The sequence below is a fragment of the Lupinus angustifolius genome, chromosome LG19, assembly GCF_001865875.1.
Source record: "Lupinus angustifolius cultivar Tanjil chromosome LG19, LupAngTanjil_v1.0, whole genome shotgun sequence".
NCBI lineage: Eukaryota > Viridiplantae > Streptophyta > Magnoliopsida > Fabales > Fabaceae > Lupinus > Lupinus angustifolius.
The window spans coordinates 17335398-17363282 of record NC_032027.1 but is presented as its reverse complement, the minus strand read 5'-3'; the positions used below and the strand labels follow the sequence as shown (position 1 = coordinate 17363282).

General features: G+C 30.7%; 1 protein-coding gene across 4 annotated transcripts; it reads left to right on the top strand.

The window, feature by feature from the left end:
* On the top strand, positions 67 to 27482 carry LOC109334775 ((3S,6E)-nerolidol synthase 1). 4 transcript variants are annotated; one of them, XM_019570711.1, is made up of 8 exons: positions 19056 to 19067; positions 19293 to 19461; positions 19564 to 19837; positions 24588 to 24969; positions 26046 to 26264; positions 26369 to 26507; positions 26795 to 27043; positions 27184 to 27482. In XM_019570711.1, the coding sequence occupies exons 2-8, from the start codon at positions 19330 to 19332 to the stop codon at positions 27463 to 27465; spliced, it is 1677 nt and encodes a 558-aa protein (XP_019426256.1). In that variant the 5' UTR covers positions 19056 to 19067; positions 19293 to 19329; the 3' UTR covers positions 27466 to 27482. The 4 variants fall into 4 exon arrangements, with proteins under 4 accessions (XP_019426258.1, XP_019426257.1, XP_019426259.1 ...); XM_019570713.1 differs by lacking the exons at positions 19056 to 19067; positions 19293 to 19461 and adding an exon at positions 67 to 221; XM_019570712.1 differs by lacking the exons at positions 19056 to 19067; positions 19293 to 19461; positions 19564 to 19837; ... (3 more) ...; positions 26795 to 27043; positions 27184 to 27482 and adding exons at positions 67 to 221; positions 320 to 593; positions 5512 to 5893; ... (2 more) ...; positions 6679 to 6927; positions 7068 to 7387.

Sequence of the window (27885 nt, the reverse complement as noted above, 5' to 3'; positions counted from 1 at the left end):
ATGAATAAAATATGAAGCCTACATCTCAATGAATATATAGCTATGAGGCAAGTCACATATCTCTTATCGCTCAGACATACTTATTTGCTATGACACTTCAACTAAAATCATTATTTTTTCCCAAAACTGAAATTGTGGCAACAAAAGCACCACGTTCTCAAAGTATCAAATATGTCAAATGTGGTTATCAGCCTCCTTCTAACAAATGGAACATTGTTCAAGTAAACCACCCTGCTTGTCTCATGGATAAGCTATGCATGTCAAAAATTTACTTCTAATTAGTTGCAACAGAATGATATATACTCTTATATCTTTGCAGGAGGATTTTCTCAACAATAATTACGAAGAGAAATTGAAGGTTCTTAAGCATGTGCTTACAAATAGTAGTGAAAGTTCATTGCAAAAATTGTACATGATTGATGCCATGCAGCACCTAAACATTGATTATCACTTCCAAGAGGAAATTGATGATTTCTTATGGAAGGAATACGTTATTTACAGCAATAGTGGGGATGGATTTGGCCATCATGATCTTCATCAGATTGCACTTCACTTTCGTCTATTCAGACAACAAGGTCACTATGTCCCCCCAGGTTAGTCATTTTTTTTCTTTCTGGAAAGGCCTTATAAGTAGATGGCTGAAAATATGGGAGCACATCGTATCTCACGAACCACTCCATTACTGGATAGGATACAAACTTATCTGTCAACTTAAAGATTGAGATCGTTAAATAAGTAAGTTGAACATTAGCCAAATATAATTTGACTTGTTAAATTTATGAGTTAACTCAATTATATATATATATATATATATATATATATATATATTCAAAGTAACATCACAGATTAGGATAATGGAATCTTTCCTTTTTTATTGTTATATATTATTTCCTATATTTTTATTCTCTTTTTTATAGAAATACAAAAACTTAAGACTTCGATAACTATTAGAGATACAAATATATTTAACTAACCGGTGTTCTAAGTATACATTGAATCCTAAAATAAAGGTGAAATTAAGACTTCAAAGTTGTTTATTTACCTCTTATTCTAAGCATGTTTAACATTTCCATCACTTCATGTGTTACTTGATGTGATTGATCAGAAAAATACTTAATCGTTAAACTTTTAACTTAAATATTTATTTTTTCAACCAATCACATCAAGATGCATATGGAATGACACAATTTGTGGGACAAAAAGTATGCTCCCTATGTAGACAATCTTTACTACATGAATTTTAATTGGCAACTATTTTTATTATTAAAATTCACAAATTTTATCTATCATATGTATAGTCAATATCATGTTGGCCTTTAAATTTATGTTGATGAATGACATAAATTTGAGCTTACTAACTCGCTCCAAAAATCATAAACTCTAATTGAGTCGAACTTGAGCTAAAACAATAGTTCAACATTGAACTTGGCTCAAACCAATCCTTAACGAGTCGAGCCAAACTGAGTCAAACTCGACTCGACTCATTTCCATTCTTAGCTAACCATGTCGCGAACTGGAATAAATCAAGACACCAACATACTACGAATCGATACATGCCAACCACTTTGTAGTGCACTAGTGTACAACAAATTCTGTGACTATGGTTTAAAATAATTCATATCTCATAACTTTGAACAATTCTAATGCATATATGGAATAGATATGGATGGTTATTTATTTATTTTTTTACTTTATTTTTAATGAACCTTAAATTTGGGAAGCTATTATAGATTAAACCTTATAGTTCATTAACGTGACAATGCACGAGACCTATAGTGCACTACTTCACCATGTTTTAGACAACACAAAGTAGCATGACAATACACTAGTCCTATAATGCACTACTTTATATTGCTTTTTAAAATTATTATTTTTATTTCAGTTTTTTATTATATAATTTTGTTTATATAGTAGATAAATAACATAAATAGAAAATAAATAAAAAAGAAGAACAAACATAACAATAACAAAAACAATAATAAAAATTTATATACTTAAACTAAAATCTAAACAACAACATATCCATGATATGTCCAAATGGTGAATAGAGTATTATTAAACTGAAATAAGAATAACATTGAACCTATCACCAAATAGAAGAAAAATTGGATATGCACAACATCAAATATGAAATATGGATAATGTCAAACCATAATAAGGATAACAATATTATCATTGACAAACAAAATAAATAAATAAATAAAAACTAAAAGATATGATGAATGCAAACCCCTTCTCATGCCCTTAGACGTTTGATGTGGAAGAACCATGAGCAGCGGAACTCCATAGGGACGACCAACAGCAGACATGAACAATATTGTCCCTGAAGTGGGACGAAGATAATTGATTTATTTTGTACTCTAAATTGATGGAGACCTTATGCTCTTTTTGCAATGAGTATGCAAAAACTTCAGATCGTCTATTTTTACTTGCAATCTCACTTATTCAGTTTGGAAGCTCCGCTATAATTGGTTGAATATCAGCATAACGCTTCCTTCACAATCCATAAACCATTTTACTACTTACATGGATATCATATCAAACAACCGTCTTTTAAAACTTTAGAGTGTCATCTAGTTAGCTTCAACATGGGCTATATGGTTTTCTATGAATGATTTTATTTTCAACCCTGTCAATCCATCTTTCAAAATATTTTTGAAGTTGCTAGAGTTCATTCTTGGCTTTTGATTAATGGTTAGATGAGCAATAATTCTTTTTCTTACTCGGAGTGAGTTTCTAATCAAACCTCTTGTCTAAATATCAATTTTTAATGGTTTCATGTCTTCTTTGTTTTGTCTATTCTTTTGTAACTTTTGTAATTATCTTATTTTAACATAAATTTCTTTTGTCGGTCAAAAGAAAAAACAACAACCATCTTCATAGGGACAACGACACTAGGATTGCCTCGTTTTGAAAATGATTTGCCTATATTTTGTTCTCTCAAGGTTTGCCTCTTATTTTTTTAGAATAGGTATGTTGCTAAGTGTGACACTTCCGTAATGAGTTAACAATATAAAGGGAGGTATATTAGGATTACAAACCTAATTTGAATGAGCCAAAAATGGCCTAATTGTCTTTCCACTCTTTCTCTTTTACTATTTTACTCTTTTACCTTTTTACACTTAACAAACCGTTTTTTACTCACCCTATTAGGTGTTTACACTTTATCTACGTATATATGTATATTCTGTCAATACCATGTTTGACTTTAAATTTATGTTGATGAGCGACATAAATTTGATCTTGCTAAGAAACTCAAAAGTTCTTATACTTTAATTGAGTCAAACATGAGTTAAAAAATTGTTCAACATTGAACTCAACTTGAAACTCGACTCAAGTCAATCCTTAATGAGTCGATCCGAGTCAAGTTCGACTCCACTCATTTTCATTCTTAGCGAACCATGTCACAAACTAGAGAAAATTAGAACACCAATGTACTGCAAATCGATACATGCCAACCATTTTGTAGATCGTTAGTGGAGAGCGATTTTTTTTGGAATGTGAAAATTTTATTAAAAAAGAATATATATATACAACAAAAGAAATAGAACAAAACAACTCCAAGGCTTAGAACCTCCCCACAAGAAGAATTACAAAAAAAATTAGAAATACCAAAACCTAAGATTACAACTATCAACAACATTCGAAGCAAACAATCAGATTTGAGATCCATTCAAACCAAGACATAAAATAACCTTTGATTTTACTTTTGGTCCAAAGCCAAGACTTGAACTTTATCTCGTCCAGAACTTCCTCCATATATTTCTTCTTGTTGTTAAAAATAATGTCATTTCTACAACTCCATATGGTCCAAATTCTAGCATCCAAATACCAACCCCAACCTTCTCCATACCAACCTCATACTCTTCGAACTTATGATTCGATACCGCCGACTTCATCATACCGGTGAGGCCCTCTGCAACTATCAAGAAAAGGAAATGGGAGAGAGGATCACCTTATCTAATTCTGCACAACATGTTCACCTTCTTCGTAGGGCTACCATTAACCAAAACTGAAGAGGTAGCTGACGACATACACTCCATGATCCACTTTCTCCACTTGCCACAAAAACCAAACTTATCCATCATATGATCGAGAAAGCTCCAACTGACAGAATCATAAGCCTCAACAAAGTCAATTTTAAAATTAACACACTCTTTCCTGTTCTCCGGGCATCATCAATGATCTCATTAAGAACCAACACTCTATCAAGAATTTGTCTCCCTTTAATAAAGGCAGGCCGATTTAAAGAAATCACATTGGTTATCACATTCTTAAGTCGATTAGCAAGGACTTTGGAGAGAATCTTGTAAATACCGCCTATCAAATAGATCGACCTATACTCATTCAGCAACAAGGGGTTCGCCTTCTTGGGTATAAGGCACAAGAAAGACGAATTGGCTTCCGACACAATTTTCCCATTCACATGAAAATCTCTAAAGATGTTAAGAAGATCACCTCTCAGCAGCTCCCAAAATTCCTTGATGAATCTGCAATTGAAACCATCCGGATCGGCTTCCTTAATGAATATGAAATTCCTTGATTACTTCCACAACCCCATACAACTTCCTTGATTTCTGCTTCAAAAAAAGCAGAGCTGAGCATCTGGTTATCAAACTCAGAAATCTTTTTAAACTCAATACCTCCTAACAAAGGGTGTTGCCACTTGACTTCAATAAAAGAGTTCTGGTAGTGAGCTCTAATACCTTCCTTCACCTCTAGCACCTCATCAATCCAAACACTATTAAAAGAAAGACCATGAATATAGTTGAAATTTCTCCTAGATTTCATGAGACTATGAAAATAAATTGAGTTGGAGTCTCTCTCCTGAATTCATTTTGATCTGGATTTTTGAAAAACGATCATGTCCCTCAAGTGAGCAAATCTCCAAAATTCTGCCCAATAATCTTTTTTCGCCTTAATCTTCTCCCGAGGCAGGTCAATAGACTCACTTTTAAGATCGAGCTAGATTTCCAAGCGAACATTTTCCACTTGTATGTCTAGATTGTCAAAGTTGTCTCGCTTCCACACCCTCAATCTATTTTTCACAGCTTTCAACTTCTCTTATAATCTAAACATACTTCAACCTTCCACCTGAACACAAGCCCATTCGTCCTCAACCACTTTCTTGAACTCTTTAAGCGAATTATTTGATTATGGTTTAAAATTCATGTCTCATAACTTAATCAAGTTGAATTAAAAAGAACAATTCTAATGCATATAAGGAATAAATATGGGTGGCTATTTCTTATTTGATTGAGTTTAATATTTATGTACTATGAACGCAAATATTTATATCCAATCAGTATTTTATTCATCATTTATTTGTATTTTTCTAAGAATCACTGATGATTGAAAATGAATTGTAGATGATGGACAGACAATGTATAAAATTCTTACACTATCGGTGCATACTTCTTTTTCTCTATTTTTTTAACTTTATTTTTAATGAAACTTAAATTTGAGAACCTATTAGAGATTAAAACCTTATATATACATCTATATCCACAGAGGTGTTTAACAAGTTCATAGACAAGAGGGGAAAGTTCAATCAAAGACTATGTGGAAATATGAAGGGAATTAGAGATCTGTATGAAGCTTCACATTTAAGCATAGCAGGAGAAGACATACTTGATGAAGCTGAACAGTTTAGCAAGCAGGTATTGAAGGAAAGGTTATTGGGTGATTGCTTTGATAATCATGAAGCTAAGCTTATAAGGAATACCTTACAACACCCTTCTCACAAAAGCTTGGCAATGTTGACTGGTAGAGAGTTCTTTGGAGATTTCCATAGCATGAATAATGGATGGTTAGGTTCCTTTAAAGATTTTGCTGAAATTGATTTCAGTTTGCAGCAGCACTTACACCAGCAGGAAATTCTTCAAATTTCTAGGTAGTTTTTTAACTTGGAAACTTTAATACAATCTAAAGGATTCACATACACTATGCAATGAACATGAACCAATATTGTGCTATTAATAAGATTGGTGAGAGGATTTTGCATGACTATATAAGCAGCAAAACTGAATATTTATTATTGCAGATGGTGGACAGAACTTGGTTTAGGCAATGAATTAAAGTACGCAAGAAATCAACCACTTAAATGGTATATGTGCTCGTTGGCATGTCTCACGGATCCTACTTTATCAGAAGAAAGGGTTGAGCTCACAAAAGCAATCTCTTTCATCTACATAATTGATGACACTTTTGACTTGCATGGGACCCTTCATGAATTAACTATGTTCACAGATGTTGTGACTAGGTACATGCATGCATACTAATTAAACATTTCTTGCAATATATATATTTGTTAATATAAGAGAATTTTTCATGAAAAAATAATGATATGTTTTTATTGAATGTAGATGGGATATTGAAGCTAGTGAACAGCTACCAGATAGCATGAAGATATGTTTCAAGGCCCTTTATAATCTTAATAATGAAATCAGCACCAAAATCTATACGAAGCATGGGTTTAACCCCACCCATTCTCTTCGCAAGGCGGTAAAATTAATGAACATATATAACTTCTTTATTATTAGTTCTATTAGAAATTAAATTATGAGTGTGTGTTTATCCTATAAAAATTATCCATTTTATTATTAGTTCTATAAGAAACTAAATTATGTGTCATGGTTATGGTAGAATGTGAGAGATTGTCCATTTAATATTGTGCAGTGGGAGAGTTTGTGCAAAGCTTTCCTAGTTGAAGCAGAATGGTTTGGTTGTGGGAACATTCCCAGTGGTGAAGAGTACTTAAAAAATGGGATAATTAGTTCAGGAGTGCACATTGTACTAGTTCACATTTTCTTCCTTTTGGGTCAAAGATTAACACAGCATAATGTTGAGATCATAGATAGATCCCCAATGATTATATCTTCTGCAGCAAAAATTCTTCGCCTTTGGGATGACTTGGGAACTGCAAAGGTATTGATTTTGAGTCATGCATAATATATATATATATATCATATCACCCCTTAGTTATTGGGAAAGAATATTAACATTACTTTTATTAGTAAATATGAATATCATTATCATATGTTAAAAAATTACTATTATGGTTGAAGGATGAGAATCAAGAAGGCAATGACGGGTCGTACGTTTATTGTCTGTTGATGGAACACCAAGACATGTCATTGAAAAGAGCAAGAGAAGAAGTTATGAGTATGATCTCTGATGCATGGAAGAACCTTAATCAAGAATGTCTGTTTCAAAAATCATTCCAAACAACGTTCACTAAGGCATGTCTAAATCTTGCAAGAATGGTACCATTGATATATAATTATGACAATAAACGCTACATTCAGGATTACATCAACTCTTTGATTTCTGATCCTGTTATTACTTAGTATTTTTAAAGAGTTTAAATTTGTGTAGTATATTTTTACGTGTATTACTTTTATTAAGGAGTTAGTAATTATCAAGATATTAAGTTAATTTTGAATGTTTCTTGAATTTGTCACATTAAAAAATTTAAAGTTAGTTCAACTTTCTAACGTTTTGAGTTTATATTTCTTCAAACTTCTACCTTATTTTCAATGATAAAGTTTAGTTTTTAGTTGTAAAAACTGAATATTGTAGTCCTTATGTTAGGAGAAATAAATCATTCATAGAAAACTATATAACCCATGTTAAAGCTAACTAGATGACACTCTAAAGTTTTAAAAGACGGTTGTTTGATATGATATCCATGTAAGTAGTAAAATGGTTTATGGATTGTGAAGGAAGCGTTATGCTGATGTTCAACCAATTATAGAGGAGCTTCCAAACTGAATAAGTGAGATTGGAAGTAAAAATAGACGATCTGAAGTTTTTGCATACTCATTGCAAAAAGAGCATAAGGTCTCCATCAATTTAGAGTACAAAATAAATCAATTATCTTCGTCCCACTTCAGGGACAATATTGTTCATGTCTGCTGTTGGTCGTCCCTATGGAGTTCCGCTGCTCATGGTTCTTCCACATCAAACGTCTAAGGGCACGAGTTGGGGTTTGCATTCATCATATATTTTAGTTTTTATTTATTTATTTATTTTGTTTGTCAATGTTAATATTGTTATCCTTATTATGGTTTGACATTATCCATATTTCATATTTGATGTTGTGCATATCCAATTTTTCTTCTATTTGGTGATAGGTTCAATGTTATTCTTATTTCAGTTTAATAATACTCTATTCACCATTTGGACATATCATGGATATGTTGTTGTTTAGATTTTAGTTTAAGTATATAAATTTTTATTATTGTTTTTGTTATTGTTATGTTTGCTCTTCTTTTTTATTTATTTTCTATTTATGTTATTTATCTATTATATAAACAAAATTATGTAATAAAAAACTGAAATAAAAATAATAATTTTAAAAAGCAATATAAAGTAGTATATTATAGGACTAGTGTATTGTCATGCTACTTTGTGTTGTCTAAAATATGGTGAAGTAGTGCACTATAGGCCTCATGCATTGTCACGTTAATGAACTATAAGGTTTAATCTATAATAGCTTCCCAAATTTAAGGTTCATTAAAAATAAAGTAAAAAAATAAATAAATAACCATCCATATCTATTCCATATATGCATTAGAATTGTTCAAAGTTATGAGATATGAATTATTTTAAACCATAGTCACAGAATTTGTTGTACACTAGTGCACTACAAAGTGGTTGGCATGTATCGATTCGTAGTATGTTGGTGTCTTGATTTATTCCAGTTCGCGACATGGTTAGCTAAGAATGGAAATGAGTCGAGTCGAGTTTGACTCAGTTTGGCTCGACTCGTTAAGGATTGGTTTGAGCCAAGTTCAATGTTGAACTATTGTTTTAGCTCAAGTTCGACTCAATTAGAGTTTATGATTTTTGGAGCGAGTTAGTAAGCTCAAATTTATGTCATTCATCAACATAAATTTAAAGGCCAACATGATATTGACTATACATATGATAGATAAAATTTGTGAATTTTAATAATAAAAGTAGCTACCAATTAAAATTCATGTAGTAAAGATTGTCTACATAGGGAGCATACTTTTTGTCCCACAAATTGTGTCATTCCATATGCATCTTGATGTGATTGGTTGAAAAAATATATACTTAAGTTAAAAGTTTAACGATTAAGTATTTTCCTGATCAATCACATCAAGTAACACATGAAGTGGCAAACTTTATGGGATAGAAGATGCGCTCTTATTTCATGTATATGTATGTGTAGAAAGTGACACAAGTTAGAACAATTGTTAATGTTAGAAATGAGAACAATTAATATATATAATTCAATCTTATTTGAATTGTCAAGATTAAAAAATAAACACATATGACTGTTTTAAATAATCATGTAAATATTAAATATATTTTAATCTTAATCATTCATATATGGTTGTATGGCTCTTATTTACTCTTCTCACAATTTTTATATGATAATTATTCTTACTTGGTCACTCTCATGTATATATTGTAATTGAGTTAACTTATATACCTAACAACTTGAATTATACTTGATTCTAATTTTGACTCGTTTATTTAACGAACTCAAATTTTAATTTGACAGGAGTAGTTTGTGAGAGAAATGGAAATCACATATCTCAAACATTGTCTCATTCCTTATCGTGGACTAATCAAAATGTTATTTTTTATTTAAAAAATTTATTTTATTCATGTGTCAATATGTTATTGGCCCAAACAGGGAATGCGACATTATTTGGGACATGTGATATCGGTCCATGTGAGTGACAATGTGCTCCTATATGTTTCAGCACATCTCCTTATAAGGCCTTTCCGGAGAAGAAAAAATGACTAACCTGGGGGGACATAGTGACCTTGTTGTCTGAATAGACGAAAGTGAAGTGCAATCTGATGAAGATCATGATGGCCAAATCCATCCCCACTATTGCTGTAAATAACGTATTCCTTCCATAAGAAATCATCAATTTCCTCTTGGAAGTGATAATCAATGTTTAGGTGCTGCATGGCATCAATCATGTACAATTTTTGCAATGAACTTTCACTACTATTTGTAAGCACATGCTTAAGAACCTTCAATTTCTCTTCGTAATTATTGTTGAGAAAATCCTCCTGCAAAGATATAAGAGTATATATCATTCTGTTGCAACTAATTAGAAGTAAATTTTTGACATGCATAGCTTATCCATGAGACAAGCAGGGTGGTTTACTTGAACAATGTTCCATTTGTTAGAAGGAGGCTGATAACCACATTTGACATATTTGATACTTTGAGAACGTGGTGCTTTTGTTGCCACAATTTCAGTTTTGGGAAAAAAGTAATGATTTTAGATGAAGTGCCATAGCAAATAAGCATCTCTAAGCGATAAGAGATATGTGACTTGCCTCATAGCTCTCCTAAACTCGTATATAATTCATTGAGATTTAGGTTTCATTTTTTTTATTCACCTTTTTATTTATTGGTGGTCGATATAAAATTCACTCCCACTATTGGGATATAAGGTATGCTCAATAACCAAATTGTTATTTTTATAATAATAAAGTTGTATTTATTATTATCTTGCTATCATATTTGTTGTTTGTCAAAATAGTTAATATAAAAAGTCATTGATTAAAATTAGAGAATTACGTATTATAATAAAAATTATAATAATGAGAAAGAAATCTTTTCATAAATTTAATCTAAATTGTTTTTTATCATAAGATTATTAAGCTTACGACATTACTAATCCAAATATATCAATATATGTAGTAGTCTTTATTAGGTAAAGATAAATATATCTCATTTATTAAATTATACTTATAAATGGTGCATATATAGATATGACCATTGAACTCACTTAGAGGAGAACTCATAATAGTTAATATATTACCTTTGAATTTCAATAAGATATTCTTATGAAAAAATATATATTTTCCTTAGACTTGAGATTATCATAGTAATTAATAAGTTATTTAATATATTTTGATATCGGACACCTAATGCCTTATGATGTTAGTTGAATGATTACCGAGTATTTAATGTTGGATATGCAAGTGAAAGTGTCTCATATATTTAGGGAAGGCAATGCTTGTGCGGATAGATTGGCCAATTTTGGTGTAACTTGCATATTGGATTATTGGTGGGATCACCCACCTTCTTTCTTGTTGTTTGAATTTCATAGAAATTTGGTGTCCCTCCCTAACTATAGGTTTAGGGGTATGTAATGGTTTCTTATCCTATTAATATATTTTCGGGTGGATTTGCACCCTTGTTTTAAAAAAATGATTAATCAAGAAAGAATTCATCAACTCATGGTAAATAAAGACTTTTGCCAAGGAAAATGAATATATGAAGAAATGAGTTTCTTAAATAATTCAGTACACGTTAACTTATTAAAATTTGACAATTAAATCATATTTAGGATTAACAAAGAATTGTTAAGATGGAAGAAAATATTATATTAATTTTCTAATGGTTCTAAAGAAAAATATATTACTTCATTTCGATCCGGTCGTTAAAGAGTGTTAGTAGATGCCAACCTTATTAGTAAATTAATGAATTAATTTATTACCGATTTAGTAATGAACCTACAAGGTTGCACACTAACGAATGTTCTGATTTTTGTTGGACGAGTAAATATTAATAGTTAAATTAAATTGTTTAATTTTACATATTTTCTTTTGAAGTAGAATATTACTGTATTTTTTTGTTAGCACCAAAAAATAGAAATAGTATTAATCGGTCAAATGTAATATAATTAAGTGAGATTACTTAATATATTTCAAATGTTAGTTTAAATTAACAAAAATTGATAGGATCAATGACTAATTTAAACATTTGAAAAATCAAAAGCAAAATAACACATTAAATGGTAATGATGTGTTGTTGCTATAAATTAGTGACTAAATTAATTGGAGACGTTTTTGATTTAATGAGAGCATGTGCATGTTGATACACGTGTACAAAAAGCAAAAGAAGAAAACGAGTTCTTCTTCAATCTTTTTTTTCCCATTTTGTTTGAAATATTAGAATATATTATACTATTCATTTGTGTTGACTCATTTTGTTCAACGAATCAAGTTTTGATACAATAAGGATCGGTCTCAGCGTGGATACACGTGTAGGACTTTCATATTTTTTGAAGGGAAAATTTTCGAAAGCCATCATAGTCTTATGAGGTAATTTTTACAAACATTTTTGCCTCATTGTTACACTTTATGCATATTTTAACACAAATAAATCCATTATTTTCCGCTGTGCATGTTAGGTTCATACATATTTAACCTTCAATTGGTATCAGAGCAAAATTTTGTATTTTAATTTATGCTATAACGCTAATTGGTTTTTGGAAATTAATACAAATTATTGAGTCTGTAAATAATTATTTTTTAATTCACATAATAGTTTTATGAATTTTTTATAATTTTATGAAAAGCTTGAAGCTTTATTGAAACTTTTGCGTTTTTTGAGACCGTTGCAATTATATTATTTAATTGTTTGAGATTTCCTTGCAAATGGATTAGTAGAATATTGCATCTACAAATACCAAAAGAAAGAAAATTTTCTAACGTATCCTACGGAATAATAACCTCATTATTAGATGATGAGGTACACTATGAGATCAATTAGTATACTATTATATAATTAGTATACTGCATATATAAATGTGTTTAATTCAGCAAATTATATAATATGAGTTATATGAATGTGTTGCCGTTATATAATATGCATGTTATATGAATGTCTTACTATTATATAATATATATGTGTTGTATAAATATATATAATTAGTTATACATGTATGCTTATTATATGTTATGCGTGTTGCATATATGTATATATATATATATATATATATATAATTAGTTATATTATTAATATTATTATACCCCTAATGTGTTGCTTCTGCAATGTTAAAATAGTAACATGTTCACATTAGTGTACTATTATATATGTAACCTAATATATGTGACTATATAGTTATTAACTAATGATCATTAATTAGTGTACTATTATATTTTTACACTGAACACAACTTTTAGTTATGAGCAAGAAATTCAATTTTTTTTTTCTTTTTCTCCTCTACTGACTTCTAATTTAATCACTACCTTCAAGACTGCAATACTTGTTTGAAAATTTAATTAAAACAACTTTATTTACTTTTCACTAAGAACTATGATGCATGAAATAAGAACTTTAAAATTGTATATTTATCCTGCTACTTTACTAAGTTTCTAGTTGTTGGCAAGATAACTCTGCTTAAAATTTTAGAACAAAGATGGAAGAGTTATTTTCCTTTCCAATGATCCTTCTTGCTCTATTGACTGAAACTAGAGGTGTCTTACACATTTAGGGTTAGTAGTCATGGAATGGTACTATACCTAGTTGCGGTATATAGCATAGTTAATGACAATGTTGTTTACTTTATTACCTATAATTTATTGGGTCAAATCTTGAAAAAAATGGCTTCTATTACTTATGAGATAAAATTATGTATATCTATCCTTATATCTTGATAGAAGAGAATCTCGTGTACAGCACTTATATACAAATCTAACTAATAATTCACGTGGGCAATATAATTATATCCCTAGCCATAGCCCCTATTAGAAAAGTTCATTTTGTCCAATAAGGGTGGCTATACTGACCCAATCCAATAAGGTATAAAATTGGTATTGTACACATGTTATACCATTAATCTTCTTATATGATTAATACTAATTAATAAGAACAATAAGTGAAAAGAGCTTCCAGCTAGAAGCCAATTAATCTCAAAGCAATTATTCAATTAGGTGATAATGAGTGAATTGTTTATTCTCTAGTCTCTACCACTCCAATTGTTTTCTTAATACTGCTGCTGATAAGGAAATGCCAAACCATGGGGTGCTTTCACTATCAAGTTTAAAAGCTAGCATTATGAAGGTATTTGGACCAAGCTCTATATTGATTATTCTAAGTGTGAAGAGGAAATATTATATTGGGTAGAAGATATTTGGACCAAGCTCCATATTGATTATTCCAAGTGTGAAGAGGAAATATTATATTGGTAGAAGTGAATGAATTGAATAACATATAAGGGAATAGATTCTGAGACTTAAAACCTTAAGATTTTGAATTAAAATATTAAGTCAGAACTACTTATATATTTATTTCATTTAGCTCAATAGAACAACAATTTAATCGATGGATAAAGATCTCCTAGCACTCCATAGCTGGGGCACTCCTATTAGTGTGATCTTTTCACCCAAGTTGTCACACTCTTCACTTTTGGCTTTCGTGTACTCTTAAACGTTAGTTTGAGTTCAAAATTTGCATAAGTATATGGGTGAGTATCTTTTGTGTGCTCCTTAAATATAATTTTTTTTGTTAAGAAAAAAACTCAACACACATATATGAAATATTATTAATTGCAACAATTTAATATGTCATCAGAGATATATTAGTGACTGAAGTATGATTAGATGACTTTCTTTAAAATGTTTCATGATATTGTTTAAAATTGTGCAAACAGATTATCAACAATGTTGTTTTCAGGATAAAACAGTCAAGTTCTTTGTTTCGAATTCTTACTACACTGTAAGAACGATCTGGAATAAACCCATAAATTGTGCCAATTCTCAAAATACCCACAATATTATTCTAGAATAAGGATTACAAATTCTAGCACACTCATGATTCCAAATGTTCATAGGGTGTTTCTATTTGGCGTATTGCAAGTAATAATAAGGGACTTGAATCCAATATATAATATTGGTTACTCTACTCCTTTTCAAAACATGACAATATGGGACAAATAGAATAACATATTTCAAGCATCCCAACAATCTCCACCTTCATTGAAATAGATAAATATCTTGATTCTCAGGAAACCTACACAATAATCTCAACCTTAGCGAATATCCCGCTCCACCTTGCTCAATGTCTAATTCTCTTTAACAACTCTTTCACATAAGAGTATGCTCCTTTTCAGAATAAACTTTGGGTATCATTGACAATGTCACCGAGAGTTCAACTCTCCAAACTTGTAGTGTCACTTCTTGTTGAAATGATTTATTTACCCACTTTGGGTTTTGCAAGTATTTAAGATTAGAGTGGTGAGTGATGAACAATTTATTGAATGATTGGTGACTTTATTTATTTACTCCCTTTTTGGGTTCCTTTAACCATACCATAAAGGTCGGTCTCTTTTTATTAAATTAACCATATTATTTCTTATGAAAGATTGGTATCAAAGAATAATAAAAAGAATACAGTTAGAAGTTAATTGTACTATTTCTTTTGAAGGTTGGTATAAAGAATAAAATAATAAATAAACTGTTAGATGCGGGAAAGTAAATGACTCAAACTAAATATTAGTTGCGGAAAGTAAATGACATAAAGTAAATGTTAGTTGCGGAATGTAAATGTTAGCGGTTAGATTTATTATTTATCATTCTTTTATTATAAAGTAACAATTTGTTGATTGAATTGCACTTTTTGTATGTTGTTTCTATTCACAAAGTTATAAATAATGAATTGATGTGCACTTTTGTGAATAGGTTATGTTTCAACAAATAAAATTTATTTATAACACTGTACTATATTTTACATTTGCATCTCTTTTAAAATTCAATTTTAGTATCATATAGGGTTATGTCGAACCAAAGAAAATTCCATAATAGAAGATAATCATATAGGTATATTATAGCATAAATAATGATTAACAACTTTTTGATGGTTTTGATTGTATTGTTGCTTTAAAATGATAAAGAAATGTAAACTAATATTCACAAATTTTTTAGGAGAAGTTTTGGTTTGAAAGATAGAATTATTTCTTAACTTAAATAATTTTGAAGACTTTATGTAAGTTATGTGTTATACTTTGGTTAATTACAAACACCATGTCCTTAACATTCCATCTAATGTCCTAGTATGAAAAAGATGATTCTCAAACCTTGTATAATACACTAAATAATAATTAACTGTTACTCGTCAGAGTAGGTTGTCACACCCTACTTTAGGTCACACCCTACTTTAGGCTCCATTAACTTTATTTAGCCTTGAATACAAGTTGCTTAAAATAGATGTTTTTATATGGCAAATGAACTAAGATGTAGGTTATACTTTTTAGTTCACTTGTTAATACCTTAAGAAGAAGCATTTTTGGATCTTTAAATCAACTTTTAGGTGATCAAGCTAAAACCGCATTAAGAACTTCTTAAAGAATAAAAAATAACCAAAAGTAATAACTTGAATAAATTGAAATCAAAAGATGATACAAATGAAGTAAAATATTAATATTACACCATAATCCAAATCAATGTGTATGAGCATAAGCCATCTATCTATGGATGAGATACTTTTGGATCCAAATGAGATTACAAAATCAACTTTTGTATCTCTTTTGCCAACTCTTTCTTCTCTTGAATTCTAAAAGAAATTTACAAGACTTTACCTACCTAAAGAGCTTGGAACTGTTGCTCAAGTGTTACAAGGATGAGAAAATTGTATAGAGGGGTTTTGTGGAGAGAAGAAGTGAAGAAGATAATCAAGGTATAAAAGTGTGGAAAAGTGCCTCTTATTTATAGGCATTCTGGACACCGCCAGACCCTCTGTTAAGTGCCAAAATGTTAATAAAATGTGTATGATTTTGGGGCACTTTGTGTGGATTTATGATATAATTGTATATAATTCCCAATAATCTAGCAATCTTGTATTGTTTATGAATTTAAGTAATTGTTGTCGTTTGCAGGTAAGAAATGATGACAAAAGGAGGAAAAAGATAGAAGAATATTTTTTTGACAGCACTAGCCTCGCCCAAGCGAGGGAGCCTCGCTCGGGCGCTATTTCAAGACAAAAAAACTCATGCTTACTATTTCTCCCTCGCCCGGGCGAGGTGTTCAAGCGTGGAAATGCAACTTCTCTCGCTCAAGCGAGAGATCTGTCGCTAAAGCGAGAAGATTTTGTAATGCTGAAATTTACTCTCTTGCTCGAGCGAGAATCTCTAGCTCGAGCGAGAGACCAGAAGTCTGGAACAAATATAGGCGGTTACGAAAAACAGAGGGGGGTTATCCAACCATTTTCCAAGCTTTTTCACACGATTTTAGGGAGAGAAACACTAGAGAGGAAGGGAGAAGTCGTGGGAACGACGTTAGATCCAGAATTTCTTGTATTTCTCATGATCAGAGTGTTGCAATGGCAAGGATGAGTGGCTAGTTCTTCGTAGTTGAGAATCAAAATGTAATCTTCTTACCTTTTGTACTCTTGGATTCAATTTTATATTAATGTTGTTTGATTTTGGAAAGTTTATCCTTTGTTTATTGCCTGATTTCAATTAGCTACTGAATTCATGATTTAAGGTTCAAGTTTAAGTTAAATTTGATACCGGATCTGGATTATCTTTCTTGCTACATAATTGATCTGGGGATGGACAATGATGTAGGAATTGCTTTTACATTTGATTTTAATGCTAGTTAATCATCTGATTATCCAACGAATTGATAATTGAGTGATTACCTAAGAATGTTACAATCATGAGACTGATGTAATTGATTTATGAAAAATTTGCATCAAATTCAGTAACTTCACAAATTATTAGGAATTGAATCCATGGATGTCAAAAGGGAAAAAAAAATGATGAGTTTCGATCCCAACCCTTTTATTTTAATATCTTCAATTGTTATTTAAATTTGATTATTTCTAAAAACCAATGCAAATTTACCAACCAAATCTTGTACATAGTTGCTCAATTGATTCTTGTAGTAATTAGTATAAATCTATTATGCTCCCTGAGGACGATATTTCGGTACTTTACCAAATTTTATTACTTGTACGATACGGTACACTTGCCATTACATAAAATATCTAACACCCTCTTGGTCCCACACTAGGCGCCTGACCAAACCCTTTAGCATGGGTTTGGTCCCTTGTCTAAGCAGCTTGGTCAGCTGGTTCTTGTTGACTCACCAAAGTTATGGTGAGCTACTTAGGCCAACTATTGTTATCTATATTTGAAAAGTGTGCAAAGACCATGTCAATTGAGTTCATGTATAAGGTAAGCTTTGTTTGGTGACTAACTCAACTTGGCCACTTGTTGGGTTCAAACCGTCAGGCTCCTATGTGGCACTGTTTAGCTACCTGCATGAGCAAGTTGGCCTGGCTAGGTAGGTGTTTGGTGGGCAGGTTGTCCTGTCTGGCCAGGTGTTTGGTTCCATGCTAGGAGGTCCTAGTGCAAGCTAAGTTGCCTACTTGAGCAGGTTAGCTTGTGCCAAGCTTGATTCTGACCATATCATTCTTGTGCCTAACCGAGGCAAGTTGACGCCATCTCATGATCGGCGGACCTTTGGTCCACGCCAGGCTGCTTGGTGAGCAACTTCATGCTTTTGATCCATGCTTAGACTAAGCATTTAGCTTGCCATGTGTACATCATCTTTGGCTTATGAGAGAGATAAAACAAATAACTCAATATTTATAGTGTGTTTCATATCTTTTTCCTCTATGGCATTGCTCATGGTGCTCCTAGGCATGCAGGAGGAAGGGGAATATTTTGGGACCATAGTGGCAATTTTATGGCATCTTTTGCTATTTATTATGAAATCCAGGATGCTCTGTTTGCTGAACTTTAATCTGCTATCTCGGCAATAGAATTGGCTCATGAAAAGGGTTGGATTGCAATATGGTTAGAGTATGACTCAGCCTTGGTGGTGGACATTTTCATTGATAAAGCTAAGTCTTCATGGAAGCTGATGAATAGGTGGTTGTTGTGGAAGAACTTAATATCTTCCATGAACTTTAAAGCTTCTCATATCTATAGGGAAGGAAATAATTGTGCTGACAAATTGGCCAATCATGGAATCTCCTCTAAAACTTGTTCTTGGTGAAATTCAATTCCAAACTTAATCTATGAAGTTTGTTTTAGAAATGGGTTAGGTCTTCTTAACTATAGATTCCAATATATGTAATTTACCAACGGACGTTGGTTCAAGTAATACATGTTTGATTCCTCTTAAGCAAGAACCCGGATTCGAGTCTTGTGGATGGAAAAAATGTCCGCTGGGAGAGTTAGCCCCACGTACCTATAGATATTCCCGACTTGGACATGATTGCCTCCAGTGCGAGATACCTGTGAGAAACAAAATATATATATATATATATATATGTAATTTGTCTTTTTTCATCTTGGTCTACCTTGTAATTGATTCCAATCTTAATATATTTTGGATGTTGTTGCACCTACTTTAAAAAAAAAATATCTTGTTTGGCCTAAAACAATAAACGTGGGACTGAATTTTATATCGACCACCAATAAAGAAAAATATGAATAAAAAATGAAGCCTAAATCTCAATGAATATATATAAGAGTGGAGGAGAGCGATGACACAAGTCACATATCTCTTATCGCTTAGACATACTTATTTGCTATGACACTTCAACTAAAATCATTATTTTTTCCAAAAACTGAAATTGTTGCAACAAAAGCACCACGTTCTCAAAGTATCAAATATGTCAAATGTGGTTATCAGCCTCCTTCGAACAAATGGAACATTGTTCAAGTAAACCACCCTGCGTGTCTCATGGATAAGCTATGCATGTCCATAATTTAATTACTTCTAATTAGTTGCAAGAAAATGATATATACTCTTATATCTTTGCAGGAAGATTTTCTCAACAATAATCACGAAGAGAAATTGAAGGTTCTTAAGCATGTGCTTGCAAATGGTAGTAAAAGTTCATTGCAAAAATTGTACATGATTGATGCCATGCAGCACCTAAACATTGATTATCACTTCCAAGAGGAAATTGATGATTTCTTATGGAAGGAATACGTTATTTACAGCAATAGTGGGGATGGATTTGGCCATCATGATCTTCATCAGATTGCACTTCACTTTCGTCTATTCAGACAACAAGGTCACTATGTCCCCCCAGGTTAGTCATTTTTTTTCTTTCTGGAAAGGCCTTATAAGTAGATGGCTGAAAATATGGGAGCACATCGTATCTCACGAACCACTCCATTACTGGATAGGATACAAACTTATCTGTCAACTTAAAGATTGAGATCGTTAAATAAGTAAGTTGAACATTAGCCAAATATAATTTGACTTGTTAAATTTATGAGTTAACTCAATTATATATATATATATATATATATATATATATAGTTATGGTTTAAATAAAGGACGGAAACGGGTGCGGGCGAGCGTGGGTAGTGATTTCTTGTTCCTAAACCCATAATATTTGTGGGTACCCGTAGGGTAGCGGGTATTTGCAGGTCCCCAACGAGTTTTTAATTTTAATTATACATTTTATAATAATCAATATGTAAATATAATTATTACACAAATAATAGGATATTTATAAGATAAATTTATGATCATAGTCAAATAGATATAATTTATTATGAAATAATAATAAAGTATATGATATATAATCTTAAAATAATAACAATAAACTATAATATATAAAAAATTAATTAAATACTAAATTTATAAATTTGCGGGTATCTTTGGGCGGGTATCATAAAACTCATTCTCACCCTAAGCTACTATTGCGAGTAATCATTGCGGATATTTCCATGGATATGCACGAGTTGGTCTTTTTGTCATACTTAGTTTAAACTGTGAAACTGGTGGAACCGGACCAAACCAAACCACAAAATATGGTTCGGTTCAGTTTCACGTTCCGGTTCGGTTATTTTTAAAGAACCATTTATGTCGGTTCAGTTCATGGTTTTAGAAATATAGGAACTGTTAAAATTGAACTACATATTAAAGGAATAGATGCTAGAGAATAATGTTGTATTATTGTTTGAATTCTTCAACCAAATTTGTGGCTTAAATTATCAATTTTATTTGAATTGTACTGTTATATATATATTACTAAATTGTTATTATGTTAGTGTCATATATGTTACTACTTACTAAATTGTTAAATATGTGATAGTTTCAATGTGTAATGATAATTTATAATACATCTTCTCACTTTTATGGTACTAAATTTGAAACTAACGTATATCATAAATTGTTATGCATGTCTCATACACAATCTTCTTCACTCTGCTCCTTCTTCATAATTATAAACCACCTTATAATTCTCTATGCCAACTTAAAAATTGAGATCATGAATAAATGAATTGAACTTCAACGAAGTCTAGTTCGATTTGTTAAATTCATGAGTTAATTCAATTATATAATATGTATATGTATATATATGTCATTGACCTAAATGAGAATAATTATCATATTAAAATTGTGAGATAAGTAAATCAGAGCTGAGTCAATCATTACATATCTAAGGACCTGCGTAGATAAAAAACCAATCCAAACATATTTAAGGACCTGTGCAGATAAAAAAATATAGGTCCTAAATTTATGAAAACAAATTTTCATGTGATTGGGAAAATTATGACTACAAGTTTTTACAATTTATGTGTCACCTCTTTACTAACAAAATCGAATTTTTTTTAGACTATTTAAAACTAAACATCAAAAGTTAGACAATGTATCCATTTGTAAATTTTAAATTTTAATGAGTTTTAAAGTTTTGATCATCTTATCTCTATTATCATGTTTAACAAATAGACATAAAGTAGAATTATGGAATATACTAAGACTATTATATGATTTATAAAAATAAAAATTAATAAAATAAAACAGAAAAATAAAAAAGTATTTAATTAAAAAAAAAATGAGCGCCTTATCATCGTGGGTCTTGGGAGGTCGCACCTTCGTAGTAGCGACCATGAATCAGAGTCATACGATCATACGTGAGTGACTAAGATTAAAAATTAGTTAATAATTATAGAGTAAATTACAATATGTCATCTGAGTTTTAGTGAAATTATATAAATTATCGATTTATTTTTTAAACTTACACAATCCACCTCTAATTATATACATGTATTGTACTCATTACCCATGTAAGAGAGATAAGTCTAATTTCTTAAATAAAAATGGTGACGAATATAATTAAGTTAAACAAAATATGATATAGTATAAAGACAAATTCAAATAGTATAAGAGTCAAACTATACTCATTGTTTTTTGGTTCTTTACGAACTACATCAATAATTCTAAGTATGTGTTTAAATCAATCTTATACTATATTGTAACAAACCAAAATAATAAATAGATATTGACTCTTATACTATTTGGATTTGTCTTTATAATATATCATATTTTGTTTAACTTATTTGCACCTGTCACAATTTTGTTTAAGAAATTACACTTATTTCTCTTACCGGGGTAGTTAGTGTAACATATGTATATAGTTAGGGTTGATTTGTCTAGGTTTAAAAAGGGGAATGGTGAATTGTATAATTTCACTAAAACTCATGAGTTGTTAGTGTAATTTACTCATAATTATATGATCTTTTAAAAAAATCATGTGAGTTTATTTTTTAATCTCGGAAATTTAAATAAGATTGAGTGATGTGATACATATTATTATTCTCATTTCTTACATTAACAATTTTATAATTTGTGTTACTTTCTATACATACATATAGACAATTTTTACTACATGAATTTTAATTAGTAGCTACATTTATTATTAAAGTTAATAAACTTTATGTCGCTACCCCTTTTGTAGATGTGACAGGAATAATGCAAATAAATTAATGGAGTTGTCATCGATGTTTTTATATGAAAAACATGAAAAACCAATTTGAAAACATGATTGACTTCCTTGCAAAGAAAAATTAAGTTTGGGAGTCAGTTGCGAATGAGGACTAGTGCACTACTTCATATTGTTCTTTACCTACAGTGCACTACTTTATATTGTTTTTTTATTTATTTTCTATTTATTTTCTTTTTCTTTTTACAATAGATAAATAAAATATAAAAAAGAAGAGCAAACATAACAATAACAAAAATAAAAATAAAAAATTATATACTTAAACTAAAATCTAACTAGTAACATATTCATGATATGTCCAAATAGTGAATAGAGTATTATTAAATCCAAATAAGAATAACATTGAACCTATCACCAAATAGAGGCAAAATTGGACATACAGAACATCAAATATGGAATATGGATAATATCAAACCATAATAAGGATAACAATATTAACATTGGCAAACAAAATAAATAAATAAAAACTAAAAGATACATGAATGCAAACTCCAACTTGTGCCCTTAGACGTTTGATATGAAAGAACCATGAGCAGCGGAGCTCCGTAGGGAAGACCAACAGTAGACATGAACATTATTATCCTCGAAGTGGGACGAAGACAATTTATTTATTTTTTACTCTAGATTGTTGGAGACCTTATGCCTTTTTTGCAATGAGTATGCAGAAACTTCATATCATCTATTTTTTACTTGCAATCTCACCTATTCGGTTTGACAACTTCTCTACAATTGGTTGAATATCAGCATATCGCTTCCTTCACAACCCATAAACCATTTTACTACTCACATGGACATCATATCAAACAGTCGTCTTTCAAAACTTTGGAGTGTCATCTAGTTAGCTACAACATGGGCTATATGACTTTCTAGGAATGATATTATTTTCAACTTTGTCAATCCTTCTTTCAAAAGATTTTTGAAGCTGCTAAAGTTAATTCTTGGTTTTGGATTAATGGTCAAATGGGCAATAATTCTTTTTCTTACTCGGGGTAGGTTTCTAATCCAACCTATTGTCTAAATATTAATTTTTAATCGTTTATTGTCTCCGTTGTTTTGTCTCTTCTTTTGTAACTTTTGTAATTATTTTATTTTAACATAAATTTCTTTTGTCGATCAAAAGAAAAAACATAAGCCATTTTCATATGGACAATGTCGTCCCCATGTGGGACAACGACACTAGGAGTGCCTTTTTTGAAAATGATTTGCCTACCTTTTATTCTCTCAAGGATTGCCTCTTATTTTTTAGAATAGGTATGTTGCTAAGTGTGGCACCTCCTTACTGAGTTAACAATATAAAGGGAGGTATATTAGGGTTGCAAACGTAATTTGAATGAACCAAAAAGGACTCAATTGTCTTTCCATTCTTTCTCTTTTACTATTTTAATCTTTTACGTTTTACACAAAACCATTTTTTTTACTCATCCGATTGGGTGTTTACACTTTATCTACATATATATGTTTAATCCATCAACGTCATGTTTGACTTTAACTGTTCAACATTAAACTTAACTTGAAACTCGACTCAAGTCAATCCTTAACGAATTGAGCTGAGTCAAGTTCGACTCCACTCATTTTCATTCTTAACGAACCATGTCGCAAATTAGAGCAAATTTGGACAACAATGTACTGCAAATCGAAACATGCCAACTATTTTATAGTTCGTCAGTCGAGAGCGAATTATTTGATTATGGTTTAAAATTCATGTCTCATAACTTAATCAGGTTGAATTAAAAAGAAGAATTCTAATGCATATAAGGAATAGATATGGGTGGTTATTTCTTATTTGATTGAGTTGAATATTTATGTACTATGAGCGCAAAGATTTATATACAATCAGTGTTTTATTCATCATTCATTTGTATTATTTTTTAAGAATGAGTGATGATTGAAAATAAATTGCAGATGATGGACAGACAGTGTATAAAATTCTTATACTATCGGTGCATACTTCTTTTTCTTTATTTTTTTTAACTTTATTTTTAATGAAACTTAAATTTGAGAACCTATTACAGATTAAACCTTATATATACATCTATATCCACAGAGGTGTTTAACAAGTTCATAGACAAGAGGGGAAAGTTCAATCAAAGACTATGTGGAAATATGAAGGGAATTAGAGATCTGTATGAAGCTTCACATTTAAGCATAGCAGGAGAAGACATACTTGATGAAGCTGAACAGTTTAGCAAGCAGGTATTGAAGGAAAGGTTATTGGGTGATTGCTTTGATAATCATGAAGCTAAGCTTATAAGGAATACCTTACAACACCCTTCTCACAAAAGCTTGGCAATGTTGACTGGTAGAGAGTTCTTTGGAGATTTCCATAGCATGAATAATGGATGGTTAGGTTCCTTTAAAGATTTTGCTAAAATTGATTTCAGTTTGCAGCAGCACTTACACCAGCAGGAAATTCTTCAAATTTCTAGGTAGTTTTCTAACTTGGAAACTTTAATATAATTTAAATGATTCACATACCAATCTGAAAAAGAAATAAAACACTCTGCTAACAACATGAACATGTAATTTTCTCTAATAAGCCAATGAGTTTTATGCACATAATGGATCTCATTCAAGTCCGATCTTGGTCTTGGTTTCAATCAAAAGTTGCTCCAACTTCTTTACTCTTTGCTAATTGGTGTAATGACCCAATTGCTTGTATTTCTATTTCGTCTAAAAAGATCAATTTATGATCCTTCTCTTATATTGGGTTAGCACCCCTTGTGCTTCTTTAATACATTTTCGCTTATCAAAAAAAAAAAACATGAACCAATATCAAGATTAATATCTAAATTTCCGCAGGTGGCAAAGCACCATTGTTTCCTAAATAATATTAAGTATTTTTAGAATGGACATTTTTTTTTACATTTCTAAGATGTTGAATGCATTATTATTCCACTAAAGAATGTTAACCGAATTTGAATCTTCTCAAGTAATGGAGAGTCCAGTATTAAATGAGATGATAACATGTGGTCAATGCTTTAATTAACCGGTTAATGATTAATAACATTTGTGTTGGAAATTCATATATTTGACATGTTAATAATTTTCAATACAATGTTTTTTATTTCTTAAATCTATAAACAATACACTTAAGCATATCTTTAATATGATTCTTGTTCATATACTTTTTATTGGCAAACATTTTTTCCATACACGTCCTAGGAGTTTGAACATTCACTCATATTTTATATTCCGCAACTCTCCCAATTGATTTGTTCATTGGGAGGACTTTTGCTTATGGGGAATATGTTAACAAGTGTGCTAATGATATTGTTTAAGGAAAAAATGATTATTTAATGAAAAATCATGTTTTCATCCCTTGAGAAGTGTTTAGTTATCTGATGATAATTTTTGTATGTTGTATTTTTCAAAAAGTGCCTTAGAAACACTTGTTAACGCAACTATTTTCTTATAATATTGTGCTATATATTAAGAAGATTGGTGAGAGGATTTTGCATGACTATATATGCAGCAAATTAAAACTGAATGTTTATTATTGTAGATGGTGGACAGAACTTGGTTTAGGCAATGAACTAAAGTACGCAAGAAATCAACCACTTAAATGGTACATGTGGTCATTGGCATGTCTCACGGATCCTACTTTATCAGAAGAAAGGGTTGAGCTCACAAAAGCAATCTCTTTCATCTACATAATTGATGACACTTTTGACGTGTATGGGAGCCTTCAAGAATTAACTATGTTCACAGAAGTTGTGTCTAGGTATATGCATGCATGCTAACTAAACATTTCTTACAACATATATATTATTAAGAGAATTTTTCAGATGGATAGAAAAAATAATGATATGTTTTTGTTGAATGTAGATGGGATATTGAAGCTAGTGAACAGCTACCAGATAGCATGAAGATATGTTTCAAGGCCCTTTATAATCTTAATAATGAAATCAGCACCAAAATCTATACGAAGCATGGGTTTAACCCCACCCATTCTCTTCGCAAGGCGGTAAAATTAATCAACATATAACTTCTTCTTTATTATTAGTTCTATAACAAATTAAATTATGAGTGTGTGTTTATCCTATAAAAATTTAGTTACTTTTGATATGTTATAGTTAATTAACGACAGAGACGAACAAAACTAGTGTTATATAAGTATCAAAATCCATAAACAATATTGACCTAAACAAGAATGGAGTTAACTTTAATATATAAGAACAAAATTTAATAAAATGTTACAATGTGTCATGGTTATGGTAGAATGTGAGAGATTGTCCATTTAATATTGTGCAGTGGGAGAGTTTGTGCAAAGCTTTCCTAGTTGAAGCAGAATGGTTTGGTTGTGGGAACATTCCCAGTGGTGAAGAGTACTTAAAAAATGGGATAATTAGTTCAGGAGTGCACATTGTACTAGTTCACATTTTCTTCCTTTTGGGTCAAAGATTAACACAGCATAATGTTGAGATCATAGATAGATCCCCAATGATTATATCTTCTGCAGCAAAAATTCTTCGCCTTTGGGATGACTTGGGAACTGCAAAGGTATTGATTTTGAGTCATGCATAATATATATATATATATCATATCACCCCTTAGTTATTGGGAAAGAATATTAACATTACTTTTATTAGTAAATATGAATATCATTATCATATGTTAAAAAATTACTATTATGGTTGAAGGATGAGAATCAAGAAGGCAATGACGGGTCGTACGTTTATTGTCTGTTGATGGAACACCAAGACATGTCATTGAAAAGAGCAAGAGAAGAAGTTATGAGTATGATCTCTGATGCATGGAAGAACCTTAATCAAGAATGTCTGTTTCAAAAATCATTCCAAACAACGTTCACTAAGGCATGTCTAAATCTTGCAAGAATGGTACCATTGATATATAATTATGACAATAAGCGCTACATTCAGGATTACATCAACTCTTTGATTTCTGATCCTGTTATTATGTAGCACTCTTATAGAGTTGTGATATGTGTGCATTATATTATCCTCTTTACTACTGGATTTTCAGTACTTAAATAAAGTTTTAAATTTTTAATATTATTTTTTTTTAAAATAATTAAAATGTTGATCATTGAGAATTTCTATGTACCATATATAAGCATTTGTACTTAGTACTGGAGAGGATCATCACATATTTAGGAACATGTAACCTATCTTTGTATTTCCCTTTCTGGTTCTTTGCTATAGCACAGTTACTTAAAAAAATACGTTAATGATTATTAATATATTTAGTTAATTTTGAATGTTTACTAAATGTGTCAGCAAAACAAATTAAATTTAATTCGACTTTCTATGACTTTAATTTCTTTAAACTTGTACCTTGTTTTCAATGATAAAGCTTAATTTTTAGTTGTAAAAACGAAATAT